Consider the following 14860-nt stretch of genomic DNA (forward strand, 5'->3'; position numbering starts at 1 on the left):
AGGATCCTAAGCCTCAGCGAATTGTCAAAGCATACCTCCGACGCATCTGCCTTCAACTGGCCACAGGCCCTCAGCATTCCACATTATTCTTCTTATAGTAGTAATCCCCGCAGTCTCCCACCACAGATCACCAGCTGTGTGCCCAGCACCGTGCACTAAACATTTTAAATGTATTATTTCGTTCTCTAATCCTTTATCATGACCTTATGAGACAAGTACTGTTATTATCCTCATTCATGGATGGGGAAATAGTGGCTCAAGAAGATGAAATAACTTTCCCATGGAGCACAGGCCGTAAATGGCAGAACCAGGATCCGAAGCTGAGTTTAGATTTGAGTTCAGAGTCCTAACTCGTGATGCTATATCACCAGGAATATGACCCTGAAAGCTCTGCTGTTTCATTCTGATCAAGACCCTGGTTGCAGGAGATAATACGCACGGTTTGCCCAATGGACACCGAGTTCTCCCAGTTCTCTGACAGTTAAATGAGACTGTTTGAGAGCTTGATTCTTGGATCCACAACAGATCAGCATTCTTTGTTTTTTGCCTCTTCATTTTAACTGAATTGTAAATTTAATCGAGGGACAGAGGCAGAAGGTAGTGCTCCAATTCTCCGTGTTCTATGAACTTTAGAAACGGCCTTCTGTTTTCAGGGTTCTGCACTTACCTGTCTGCACCAGGTACTTGATACTGACTTCATCAACCGGGAAAAAGGCAGCAGTGGCTCCATACTCTGGACACATGTTGGCAATTGTAGCTCGGTCGGCAATGGACAACTGGGCTACCCCTGGCCCGAAGAACTCGACAAATTTGCCCACTACCCCAACCTGGCGGAGGTGCTGAGCAACAGAACAATAGCAGAGTTTGAGACTTGATAACTTGTATTTAAAATGCAGAACTATCCCCTTGCAATTCTCATAAAGTAGCCTTGTGAGTAAACACAAAAAATGAATTAGCCCAACATATGTTTGATTACTTTTAAAAATAAAACTTAAAAAGTAAAGCCAACTAAATACAACATGGTATCTTGGAGTAGATCCTTGAACAGAAAAGGGATTGCTGAAAAAACTGGTGAAGTTTCTAGTTTAGTTAAAAATGTCATACAGATGTTAACTACTTCTGTTTCTGATAAATAAACCATGGTTATGTAAGATGTTAACATCTGGGGAAGCTGGGAGAAAGGTAACAGGAACTCTGTATTACCTTTACATCAACTCCCCTGTAAATCTAAAATTATGTTGAAACATTTCTTAAAAAAGAAAGAAAAAGTAATATAAAAACACAAATAATAAGAAAGGTTTTGCCAAATGAGAAAACTTCTTTCTAAAAATTAAATAAATTCTTTCAACTTGAATAAATTATGATTTGCACTTGTTGAATAAGCAAATGGCTTGTTTTCAAGGGTATAATGAACAAATATCCTGAACACAGGTATAAGTCAAATGTAACCAAAAGATCCAGGCAGTCTGACTCTCACACCTTTTCCATACAAGCCATCAGCCAGGGCTGGAGCCTCAGTGACTGGCTTGGCCCTGCATGAAATCAGCTGTATGAAGTGTGGACAACCACATGGACAGGCTCTTTTGGTTACGTGGAATTCTGCCAAATTTTGTGGGCACAGCCTATATTATTCCACACTTGAACGATGCGGACATCTCCGATGAGCTGTAGTGTTCAAATAAATCCGATTCCGATGTCCATGACTATTAAATCAAAAGTATAGTATCCATCCCACATACCCCAAGCCTCCAAACTATACAACCAGAAAAAATTGTGTGATAATAAAAAAAAAAAATTACTTTTCTAATAGTCTTTCAAAATGAAACTGCCTTCTTTTTGCAAAGCAAGCAAATCACCAAAAAGGATTATTTCTGACAAGGGCAAATGAAAAACAAAACTAACATTTTCCAGCTTGGAGAAACATCTGTTACAATAATGTAACTTATAATACAGAGAATGGAATTTTAAATAGTCAAAAATTATTCATAGAGTTTGTTATTTTCATATAAAGAAGAAACATGTGGAAAAAATGTAGAAGTATAAACATATGCATGGAAATGATTTCTTATAACCTCAAGATAGTGATTATCTCTAGAAATGAAGAGGGTGGCTTTAGCCATAAATATTACATTTCACTTCTTAAAAAATATACATACAGAGAGAGCTCTGAAGCAAATACAGCAAAATGTTACCATCTGTTAAGTCTACATGGTGGGCATATAAATGTCATTTTAACTTCTGTGTATTTAAACTATTTCACAGTTTCAAAAAAATTTTTTAAAGAAAAAGATACAGGCAGCAACAGAAGAGTAAAATGAACATAATGATCTGAAACCTAACTGCAGAGTTCTCTCCTTATGTCATCTCTTTTAAAGTCATAAACGTACCGTTTCCTAGCATTTCTAGAGCACATGGAAACCAAGAGAGACTCCATCATGGACTTTCTTCCTATTTGTCACTGCGACTCAGACCACAGAAGAGGCAGCACATTGTTACCTTGGTGATGGTGAGCACGATGTCAGTGGATGTTACCAGGGGGTGGGGATTTCCCATCAGCCTGTAGCCAATCACCTGGGGAAGCACCATGCTGATTGGCTGGCCCAGCATGACAGCTTCTGCTTCGATACCACCCACACCTGTGTGGAAAGGTGTGACAGTAATGCTTTCCTTAGTCCTCACGATATCCCTCAGGCATAGTTCAGTGTCATTAACAAGTAGTCAACCCACTTATAGTGTTTTACTAGTATAGAGTTATATTTCCATAAAGAACAGTTATCTTTTCTCTATTTCCCTCTATAGAATTTTTAACAAATGTTTCTCAAAGTGTGGTCCCTCAAACACCTGTGTCAAAATCCCCTTGATTCCACACTAAAAAGGAGAGTGGGCTTCAGGAGTCGCTGTTTTTAACAAACACCCCAGCTGATTTTCGCTTATTCCAATTCCAGCTGCTTATTCCAATTCATTCTTCCAAACATTATACTGAATGCCTAAAAGGCATGAGACACTTTTCAGGGTACTGGAAATTACTGGAAAACAGACAAAAAAACCTCTCTGATATTTGTGGTCACTCAAATTCATGCTGCTGGGATGTAAGGGTATCGAAGTAAATCAAGGTATTTACATAGAACAGCATAAGTGGAATAGGAACCCAGAAGAACACTCACCCCAACCGAGAACGCCCAAACCATCAATCATGGTAGTGTGCGAATCCGTGCCCACAAGACTGTCTGGGTAATAATATCCATCCTGATCAAATACCACTCTTGCCAAATACTCCAGATTCACCTGGTGGATGATTCCTGAGCCAGGAGGAATAATCCGCATGTTGCGAAAGGCCTGAGAGCCCCACTAGGATTGAAAAATGGGGAGAACACTATGAATGCCAGATACATCTTTATGCAGCTCACCTCCTTGGCATCTCTTCCTCATACCCCACACACATAAAGAATCAACCAATGGAGCCAAACTCTGCCCATACCTTTAAAAATTCAAATCGTTCTCTATTTCTTTCAAATTCCAAGTCTTGATTCTTCTGTAAACTGTCTGCCCTGTCAAAGAGAAAAACTAAATGTATAAATTTTAAGGCGTAAAATGTTACTGGTCAAATTTATAGGTGATAATAAAGAAAATGGCAGTTTCATCTGCAGGCTTGCTGGGTGGTATTATGCATTCGTTAACATGGGAAAGAGGTAATTAAAGAAAGTAAAAAGAATAATTATTTTTTGGTTCAGGTGATTTTTATAATGCCTTTAAACATGGTGGGTAGAAAACATTAAGTGAATTTAAGTTAAAACTATTCTAATCATAAAGTCTGACTCTTAGGAACAGACTCAAGACATTTATGATGACAATAGCAGCTTAGATATTTAAAGAAGCTTTCTTTCTGTACTCCTTTCTTACCTATGACCTTGTTACAACACCTCTCTGAGCTGAGCCATATCTGGGCTGGCATTTTCATCTGTTTTATGTTGGGAGGTAGGGAACCAGTGATGCCAGGAGGCACAGGAATTTATAGAATCACAATCTCCTATCTTGCAAAAGGAGGTTTATGAGGAGGATGGTGCCGCTCAAGAACATCTGTAAAGCCCAGATTATATACCGAGGTTTGCTCCAAGTCATTCAGTTCATCAGGACTGACATGGACAATTCAGGGCATCAGGAAGCTTTTCCAGAATTTTTATAATCAAACGACATTGTTTTGAGTCAAGGTAGAGTAAGTCATAGTGACAACTCGGCATGGTTAGCACGCAGGAAGCGCTTACAAACTGTCATGGGTTTGAGTGAACATAGGAAAGGATAGTGAAATTAATAGCTAAGACCCAAGTCAGACTTCACTAATTGATAGTTAACACTTACTGACATTACTAGGAACTATGCACTAAAGTGCTTTACATTTATTTTCTAATTTAGTCTTCAAAATAGCCCTTTGAGCTAGGAGCAACTAATATCCACATTTTTCAAAAGAGGAAACAGACACAGAGAGGGTAAGAAACTTGTTCAAGACCTCACAGCTAGTAAATGATGGAATTGGTATTGAAACCCAGGCAGTCTGACTCAAGAATGATGCCCTAAGTCCCTATGCTGCCTCCCTGTAGTCGTACTTGCAGAAGCTGTAGCAGCAATGGTGGTAGTGGTAATAGCAACAACTACCATAATAATAATAACAGCAGGAGCCAAAGTGCAAGACTGCACGATGCGTCATAGGCTCTAAGTGCTTTACACACATGAACTCATTCGAACATCATAACAACCCCTCACGTAGGTACTACTGCAATGTATGGAAGAGGAAGCTGAGGCACAGAAAGATTAGTTAACTTCTCCAAGGTCAGATGCTTGTAAATTACAGAGTGGTCACCTGAACCCAGGTCTGACCGGTCCTGGAGCCTCTACCTTAACCACTATACCCACTTTCTTCTGTCACTTATTAATGATCTACAGAGCCTACCTGGTGCCACATGCTGGGCATACAAAGGTGCAGAAGGGGCATGTGTGCTGCCCAGCTGGAGCTCAGAGCCTAGTGAGAGACACAGAGCAGCAACCAGGCAACCATGAGAGTGTGATTATCAATGTCATGATACGGGAAGTACAGGGTGCCATGGGAGCACCCAGAAAGGGCCATGAACTCAGACCAGGGAGCCAGGGATGCCTTCCAGAAGGCAATGACATCGATGTAGTCTGGAGGGTGAGGGGGAGTCTGCCAGATGAACATGGGTAGGCAGGCTCTCCTGGAGAAGAAAGACTGGAGGCACTTATTATTCACTCTACAAATACACATTCAGTTACCATGCGGATTTTTTTCTTTTCCTCTTGATGTGAATATTCTTCCAGATAAGTGTCAGTTGCTTTGATGGAATCAGTTTCTGAGAGTATGTTACAGCAGGGGTTGGTCCACAAACTATGGTTCATGAGTCAAATCTGGCCCAATACTGTATATGTTTGGCGGTCAAGCAACGAATAATTTTTATATATATATATATTTTTTTTTTTGCGTTATGTGGGCCTCTCACTGTTGTGGCCTCTCCCGTTGCGGAGCACAGGCTCCGGATGCACAGGCCCAGCGGCCATGGCTCACGGGCCCAGCCGCTCCGCGGCATGTGGGATCTTCCCAGACCGGGGCACGAACCCGTGTCCCCTGCATCGGCAGGCGGACTCTCAACCACTGCGCCACCAGGGAAGCCCAATTTTTATATTTTTAAAGGTTGGGAAAAAAAATAAATGGAGACAGTATGTGGCCAGCAAAACCTAAAGTATTTACTGTTGGCCCTTTATAGTAAAAGTTTGCTGATCTCTGACATGAAGAATGAATGTCTGTGAATGTGTGTACGTGTTGGAGAAAAGTAAAAGAAATGGAGAAGGAGAGATCCTAGTGTAGTGGAACAAGGCAGTTGTTCTGATCCCTGTCCTGACCCCTGCTCAGCAGCCCCTGTGGACCCTCTGCATCAGATGCAGCTATTCTTGAAGGTACTCATCTCCACCTTCACACTAGTACACTAAAGGCTCCATCCTTCCAGTCCCCACCTGTCTCTTCAGGTCAAGATCCATAGTCCCAATGTATCCTGGGCCCCTGCCTCAGGAACACCTCGGGCACCACAAACACAGCAGGTCAAACCCTAATATGTAACCTTCTTTCCTACATTTCTTCCTCATCCCTATCTGTCCATCTCTCATCTAATGACCTCCTCTTCTCTCACTTAGTACCTACAGCTATCAGAGTATTAATTCAGAGACAGCTTCCTCTCTAGTTTCTCTGTCAGTCTAGTCAACCTATCTTTTGTACTGTCACCAGAATCAGTTTTCCAAAATACAGGTTACAACCCATCTTGAATCTGTCAGTGGATCCCATTTTCTAAATAAAGTACAAATCCCTTGCCTTAAAAAACAAGGTCCTGGGGCTTCCCTGGTGGCACAGTGGTTGAGAGTCTGCCTGCCGATGCAGAGGACACGGGTTCGTGCCCCGGTCTGGGAAGATCCCACATGCTGCGGAGCGGCTGGGCCCGTGAGCCATGGCCGCTGAGCCTGCGCGTCTGGAGCCTGTGCTCCGCAACGGGAGAGGCCACAACAGTGAGAGGCCCGCATACCGCAAAAAAAAAAAAAAAAAAACAAAAACCAAGGTCCTTCAGTCTGACCTCAGACTTCCTTTATGAGCCCTCTCCTATTCTCCAGTCCAAACTTTCAGTTTCAGCTGCACTGTGGCCCTCATACTCTCTCAAAGCCCACTTTCCTCATGCCTTTGCATGCTCTGTTCTCTCTGTGTAGAATGCCTTTCCAGCTCTTCACTCTTTGGTAAACACGCCTGGGGACCCAGATTAAGTGACACTCCTGGAAGAGCTCCCCTGACCCTCCAAGTTAGTGATTTGGTTCCTACACTTACTAACTGCATTCAAGCTGTGCATTCTCTAATCTCTCTACTTTTCTAGACTAACGTGCTTCTTGAATAAATACTGGCACACGACAGGTCTGTTAAATGGATTTAATTTTACCAAAAAAAGGGAAGGCATCTTGGAACATTATTCTTAATCATGTATGGCCCTGCCCCATCTCTTCTGCTGAGCTCTGAGCACATGTGGACTCCCAGTCATTATGCCTTGTCCTCTTGTCTCCAGAAAGATTTCAGAGTTTCTCACAACAGAAGCAAGGTTGGAAGAGGACCGTTTACCCCAGAGAATGCTGGGACCATCAGTTCGATATACATGACATAGTCACAGGACAAGCAGAAGCCAGAAATGCTTAGGCTGCTTTAAGATATGTTAAATTCTAGGTAAAAAAAAGTTAAAATTAAAAAAACAACCCTATTTACTCACTAAAACAAAAAATCTTTCATGCTAACCTTGGCTCTTTAACTTAGTTCTAGTTATTCAAATGAATAAACAGACCTAGAATTCAGATTTTTCCACCACTCAGAACTTTCCTAGATTTACCCAATCTGGTGAGCTTTCAGTAAGATCTCTGAATGTGAATGGCCTCACACACTAAAGAGGAAATTTCTCCTTATTTATGTAAGTTGAAATCAGATTTGGATGTAGTTCAAAGTTTCTGAGTATTACATTTAATGGTACTCCAGAAATTCAGACAGTATTTATAGAGAAGATAGTTTTGACACTCATGAAATCTGGTCAGAAATTGCTATGATATTCTTGTTGGGATTTTAAAAAAGGTTATTTCTGAGATAACTTTGTAAAACATTACGATAATGCATTAGTTAGATCCTCGATTCCTAAAGATGGTGTGAAGCCAGTTGCTATTATTCACAGCAGGGAAAGAGCTTAGAAATACTTAACTGAGAAAATTCACCATCCCACCACTCCTTACTTCATTCTGGAAATAGCTGGAAATAAGCCCACAACACACAGTTCCACAAAAGCTGAGACATCACACTTAATTCCTTACAAAAATGAGGAAAGAGACTGGGAGGTCAAATTGCAAAACCAAACTCAAGAAATAAAAACAAAACACTAGCAATGAAAATACTTCTTGGGCTTCTCTGGTGGTGCCGTGGTTAAGAATCCACCTGCCCATGCAGGGGATACGGGTTCGAGCCCTGGTCCTGGTCCGAGAAGATCCCACGTGCCACGGAGCAACTAAGCCCATGCGCCACAACTACTGAGCTTGCACTCTAGAGCCCGCGAGCCACAACTACTGAGCCCATGTGCCACAACTACTGAAGTCTACGTGCCTAGAGCCTGTGCTCCGCAACAAGAGAAGCCACCGCCGCAATGAGAAGCCTGCACACCGCAACGAGGAGTAGCCCCCACTCGCCGCAACTAGAGAAAGCTGTGCACAGCAACGAAGACCCAATACAGCCCTAAATAAATAAATAAATAAATTTATTTAAAAAAAAGAAAATACTTCTCATAGAAGTGTTTCTCTTTAATTAAAAAAAAAGTGTTTGCTAAATTTGGATATCATTTTGGATCAAAGTTCACCCCTAGACGTTGCTATTTTCATCATAATGTTTTTAGTATTACAGTATAAATGAAAAAGGTCCATAAAAAATTGAAACCAGAGTTGATGGATGTCAAGGTTTAAGGAGGAAACCAAGTCACAATGAACTTGGTGCTGACTCAGATTCTTTACCTGCTTAATTGTCAGGAGTTCTTTTGAGTCAAATAACTTTAGACATTAAAACAATTACAATTCTGTCTCCACCAGTACTTTCACCTTCCAGGCCAGGGAAATGAAGGTAAATCCATCAACACCAATGAGTCTTCAAGAAAAGGTTGCCCATGATTTTGTGAGGCTACTTTTTTTTTTTTTGGGGGGGGGGCGGTACGCGGGCCTCTCACCGCCGTGGCCTCTCCGGAGCACAGGCTCCGGACGCGCAGGCTCAGTGGCCATGGCTCACGGGCCCAGCCACTCTGCGGCATGTGGGATCTTCCCAGATCGGGGCACGAACCCGTGTCCCCTGCATCGGCAGGCGGACTCTCAACCACTGCACCACCAGGGAAGCCCTGTGAGGCTACTTTTAATAATTTCTGAAGTGGGACTTTAGGAAACATACTTACTCTCCAATAGGATAATAGTTTGTGTCTTTTTAACTCTTCCCTTTGAAATCAAAACATTAAATTGAGCTCATGTGATTTAAGGAAAAAAAAAAAAAGACATGTTGCCCAAGGATGGGTTTAGAATCCAAAGAAAAGGAAAGAGCTATCAAGTATCCAGTCTGTTTGTTCCAAGAACCATCAATTCAGGGGACAAAGCAGTTTTCTCTCTATTCCTGAATTTCTCTGGTTTGGATATTGGCAATACTAATTTGAGAATGACCAGTTTCTACATTTCTCTTGAGGCTGTATGGAACCCACTTAAATCCCCAAGGAAGCAAATAACCGTATAAAAACAATAGCTTTTTATTGTAAAAATAAAGAATAGTTACAGTTGCTTAGCAGTTTGGCACTTCTCTTTCCAATTTGTTAATCTTTGCCTAGAGTTTCATTGAGCTGAGATCACTCTATACATGCAATTTTTATCTAGCTCATTGAGCCAAGACATGAGCATGTTTCAAATGTTATTAAGGATTAAAATATAACTGTAAAGGTTACTTAATAATTCACTTTAAGGATGTACCATAATTTAATAAATCACTCTCCTTTGTTGGACACCTAGAATGCTTTTAAGTTTTCACTATTATAAATAATACTTTAATAAGCACTATTTAGTCATTAAGCTTTTGCTGAATTTCAGATATCTATAAAGTGTATGTTTAGAAGTGGAAATTCCAAGACAAAGGATATGGCACATTGCTTTCATCATTTCTAATTTGTAGTGCTATCAGCAGTGTATAAAAGTGTCTCCCTCATGACACATTTATAATTAATAACATTTATTTTCTAAACTATGTTGATAAGAGAAAATGGTATCTCAAGGATTTAATTTACCTTTTTATTACTTGTAAAGTTGAAATGGCTTTATATACTGTTTACCATTTGTATTTCCTTTTATTCTGAAATGTCCACTTTCCTTTGCCCATTTATTTGCTGGGTTTTACTATTTTTTAATAGATTATACATATTCTTTATATATTAGGGATATTAACTCTATTGAAAATATTTTTCAAGTTATCTCCTGGTAACTTTGAAGTCATTAAATCTATAGATTTTTTTCCCTTTGTTTCATTCATTGCTTCTAAATTTAGAAAGGTTTTTCTCATCAAGACATTTGACACTATATAATTAAATTTTCTTCAAAATCTTTGATGATTTAATTTTTTAAATATTAATGCTTTAAATCATATGAACTGTTCTCTCTACCAAATAAGTAATTTTCCCAGCACTGTATGCAGAACAGATATTTCTTTCTAACTAAAGTTCTATCTAAAGTTGGAAATAATTTTATTTAGTTATACTTCTAGGTTAAGATATCAGCCTTCTAGTAGTACCTGGTTGCCCTCCTTATATCCAAATCCTCGTTGTGTAATCTTGCAGTTCCTGGAGTGTACTCCTTCACCCCTGACTTTGGGCTAAATTGTGCAACTTGCTTTGATTAATGTGATTGTGAATAGAAGTGATCCTATGTTAGTCCTCATCTAGGCCTCAAGAGATGCTGCAGGTTCCCACTTGCCTTCTTGAACCTCTGTGATCACCACATAGCTGCTTTCTCCTTTAGCCTGGGCCCCCAAAGAAGCACACATAGAATGGAGCTGTCCCAGCTGCCCTACCGATGTGCAGTGCAGTGTAAGCAGTCAACCCAGCCAAGGCTGGGTGAGGCACAGCTGCCCAACTGCACTCAGCTGAGATCAGCTGAGCTCCCACCCAACTTGTAGATGTGTAAGAAATAAATTCTTATTGTCTTCTGCTACTGAGAGTTTATTGGTAGGATTGGTAGGTTGTTGGTAGGATTTTAGCAGGAAGAGAGAAGTGGATATCCTGAACAGTAGAAGGAAAAAAGGAAAAGAAAGGGATAGAGTTTATGGACACCCACGTGGAGAGGCAGAGATGGCCAGATATGAAATAGTTACTTGGAATCAAAAAGGAATAAGACTCCAGTGGTTGGAAAAAAAAAAAAAGCCAAACTCTTTTAAAGTCAAACACATACTTGTATTGATAAGCTCTCATGGCAGAATTTGTATGTGTTTTTCACCCAGACTTCAAGCTTAAACACAGGCTGTTCCCACCCAAGAAGTAAATAGAAAAAAAAAAAAAAAAAGACTGAATCCCCCCTGCCCGGACCCTGAAAAAAAAAAACTTCAGGGGAAAATATTTATTAAGTTTGAGTTTTCCTGAATATACTTTTTAAAGATTTTTCTTCTTTTTTTAAAATTTTTAAATTTTTTAATAGATCTTTATTGGAGTATAATTGCTTCACAGTACTGTGTTAGTTTCTGTTGTACAACAAAGCAAATCAGCCATATGCATACACATGTCCCCACATCCCCTCCCTCTTGAGCCTCCCTCCCATCCTCCCTATCCCACCCCTCTAGGTCATCTCAAAGCACCGAGCTGATCTCCCTGTGCTATGCTGCTGCTTCCCACCAGCCAACTATTTCACATTTGGTAGTGTATATATGCGGATGCTACTCTCACTTCGCCCCAGCTTCACCCTCCCACCCCGTGTCCTCAAGTCCATTTTCTATGTCTACCTCTTTATTCCTGCCCTGCAGCTAGGTTCATCAGTACCTTTTTTTGGTTTTTTTTTAGATTCCATATATATGCGTTAGCATACAGTATTTGTTTTTCTCTTTCTGACTTACTTCACTCCGTATGACAGACTCTAGGTGCATCCACCTCACTACCAATAACTCAGTTTTGTTTCTTTTTATGGCTGAGTAATATTCCATTGTATATATGTGCCACATCTTCTTTATCCATTCATCTGTCAATGGACATTTAGGTTGGTTCCATGTCCTGGCTATTGTAAATAGTGTTGCAATGAACATTGTGGTACATGACTCTTTTTGAAATATGGTTTTCTCAGGGTATATGCTCAGTAGTGGGATTGCTGGGTCATATGATAGTTCTATTTTTAGTTTTTTAAGGAAACTCTATACTGTTGTCTATAGTGGCTGTTATCAATTTACATTCCCACCAACAGTGCAGGAGGGTTCCCTTTTACACACTAAAAAGACTTACACTCTGAGATTTTGCACAAAGCAGAAAACCCAAGTATTCATCCTAGTCTCTCACCTTCTGTTGAAATCAACCTGGATGGAATGATCAATGACAAGGTCAGCGGGACAGACAGGGTTTATTTTCTCTGGATTTCCTCCTAACTTTTTCACAGCATCACGCATGGCAGCAAAGTCAACCACAGCTGGCACACCCCTAAGAAAAGGGAGATTAAGCAGAAAACAAATCTGTTAAACAAGTGCCATGGGATATTTCAGCTTTTGCCTCTGCTGATAATATTGGCAACGGGGTTGTTTCATCAGTGGTGCTAACAATGGATGTGTTAGAAAAGTGAAAGTGTCTAAACACATTCCCTTCAGCAGAAATCACATCAGTAATAAGTGCCACGACTGAGTGGTATCTCTACATGCAATTTCATCCCTGCATTGAAGTTCACAGCCAATATGGTCTAAACAGAGAAACTGTGGGAAAGCTGGCAATTAAAAACTCTGGAACTTTTTCTGCCATCACTGTTCCCTATTCATATGGTGGGCTGACAAAGACCTGGACAAGATATACGGATCACACCCTTCAACTTCAGACCAAATTTAAAGGAATGGATATAATTCAGAAAAGTAGGCTGTGAGTCAAATTTATACTAAGTGAATGCTTCCTTTTTATTAGAGAATAAAATTTGGGTGATCTTCCTCTAAAAAAAATGAAATTTGCTCTCGAGAAGGAATAAAATAACACCATTTCAAAATGAAGCCATGATGGGGAGCAATTCCTGGGAATAGCAGGATGTGAACAGAGGCTTAACAGCAACACATCAGGCCTTGTGAACTATGTATCTCCCCTCAGGTGATACATATCAACATTCCAAGGACAGCTGTTTGAAACCTGGCTCCTTGGGTGATAGGACATAGGGGCAAAAGATTCCGAGATAGCTCCACTCCATGCTGTTTCTTTCAACTTTTGCTAGTACACTTAGGACTAGGATCTTGAAGACCAAGGACAAAGATCTTTGCCACTGGAAAAGGTGGAGTGAGTATGCATCCTGATTTGCCTGAGATTATCTCTTCCCGTCTGGGATGACTGCCCCCTTTTGCTTTCAACTGTCTCTGAATGTTGAGTGAAAAATTACACAGTCACTGTGTTTTTTATTTTTGCTTTTAAGAAGCTTTCTTTAAAGGCTGACAAGGGATGCAGAGAAAAACAGAGTGAAGAGACATGAGGCTCACGTGAAGTCCTGCAGGATGACGCGGGCGGGCTTAAACGGCACTTCTATGTTCTTATGCTGCATGACATTCCAATTTAGGATATTTTCAACATCATTTTTCTTCACCAAAAATTGATCACAGTTCCGAATGGCTGCCTCCAGGAGAACTCTGATAGAAAATGGTAGTCGTCCTAGGAGTAAAGGAGAAAGTATAACAAGACAAAACCCATGAGACATCTTATTATAACAGCTCTCTAAAGCCAAACTCCATACAGACTTGATACAAGGCATCACACTATTCTTCCAGCAGGGAAAGAGTAAATTTAAACTGATCTCAACAGTTTAAAATATAAGACTATTGAATGGATTTAGGAGACATTCAGTACTAGAAAATACCAACAGCCTAGGCAAAAAGAAAATATTACAGTTAAATCTTTCATAATAAATGGTTGCCTAGCCTTGGAATCCAGTAACAGAATTTCCCTTAAGTCATCATGAAAGACATCAGTCTAGATAATTTGCTGTATTACTGTTAGCAAGTAACACACACATACACACAGTAGTATTTCTTATGAAACCTAGTGTTTAAGAAATGAGAAAATAACCCCTTTACAATTATTATAATAAGACTAAAGAATAGTCAGATACATCTTTCAAAGGAAATAAACCCCTAAACACCATGTAGTATGGTCATTGGTAACTGTGTTTTCTAGAATAAAACAATGGTAATTCATAAGAAAAGTTATTTTGTTTATAAAAGAAATGGTCCATCCGGACACATGAGAATTATTTACCAGTATTATCCAGAAAAGCCAAGACTATAAAGGTAGAGAAGCACAGGAGTTGGAATAAAAAAGCCTTGTGTTTTCATCCTCTTCTGCTACCTACATAGTTGTTATTTAATCATATCATTTACTCTCTCTGGGCCTCAGCTTCCTCAGGACTTCTTATGTTTTTAAACATAACATGATAGGGTTGTTATTCAGATTAAACAATATATATGTACGAACACTCTCTATACTAAATGTTACATATATATATAATCATTATTATCTACTTGAAAACGAGCAATGTAAGAAAGGTGTGTATTTGTGTGGTTAACCCAAGACCATTCAGCCACCTCTGCTACTCCCTCTTCCAACTCTCCTAAAGCCTAATTTATTAAGTAGCTTACTTATTATGCAAATGATATTCCAATTACTATCAGAGCACTTATATCATAGAGCCATGTACCTACCATATCTTGAATCCTCCAATTTATTCAAATTGAAGAATTTCTTTCCTGGTTGTGCAGGATCCAAAGGCTCAGTGAGGTGTGCAAATGGGTTGCTCATGATTCCTGATGGCCACGTGTCCCTGAAAAGGACAGAGAACGTTTAATTTCTACTCTCAAGGCTGGACTTTATTTATTCAATGAGTGTTTGCCCTCTTTAACAGTTATGATACACATTCACTTTAAGAAATCACTTATTATCTTCTCAGAGTAGGGGAAAGGTGGGACATAAATGAATAGAAAAATGATACCCTTAGCAAAGAAAGTGGGCTCTGTGAAGCTATTTGTGAAAGCTAGGATTCACCTCTCAAGAGTGCATACAGTTCCAAA

General features: G+C 40.0%; 1 protein-coding gene across 1 annotated transcript in view; it reads right to left on the minus strand.

The window, feature by feature from the left end:
• Nucleotides 1-14607, minus strand: part of ACO1 (aconitase 1) — a gene marked incomplete at its 3' end in the record, with an annotated part of 38598 nt that extends 23991 nt beyond the window's left edge. The window contains exons 1-7 of the mRNA XM_079705654.1: nucleotides 14495-14607; nucleotides 13280-13448; nucleotides 12117-12254; nucleotides 3479-3548; nucleotides 3165-3348; nucleotides 2497-2636; nucleotides 668-839 (exon numbers count right to left, since the gene is read on the minus strand). Coding sequence (XP_079561780.1) covers nucleotides 668-839; nucleotides 2497-2636; nucleotides 3165-3348; nucleotides 3479-3548; nucleotides 12117-12254; nucleotides 13280-13448; nucleotides 14495-14591 — 970 coding nt within the window. The 5' untranslated portion in view covers nucleotides 14592-14607. The remainder of the gene's footprint in view (nucleotides 1-667; nucleotides 840-2496; nucleotides 2637-3164; nucleotides 3349-3478; nucleotides 3549-12116; nucleotides 12255-13279; nucleotides 13449-14494) is intronic.
• Between the last annotated feature and the right edge of the window lie 253 nt (nucleotides 14608-14860).

This window comes from Hyperoodon ampullatus (genome assembly GCF_949752795.1).
Source record: "Hyperoodon ampullatus genome assembly, chromosome: 6".
Classification (NCBI taxonomy): domain Eukaryota; kingdom Metazoa; phylum Chordata; class Mammalia; order Artiodactyla; family Ziphiidae; genus Hyperoodon; species Hyperoodon ampullatus.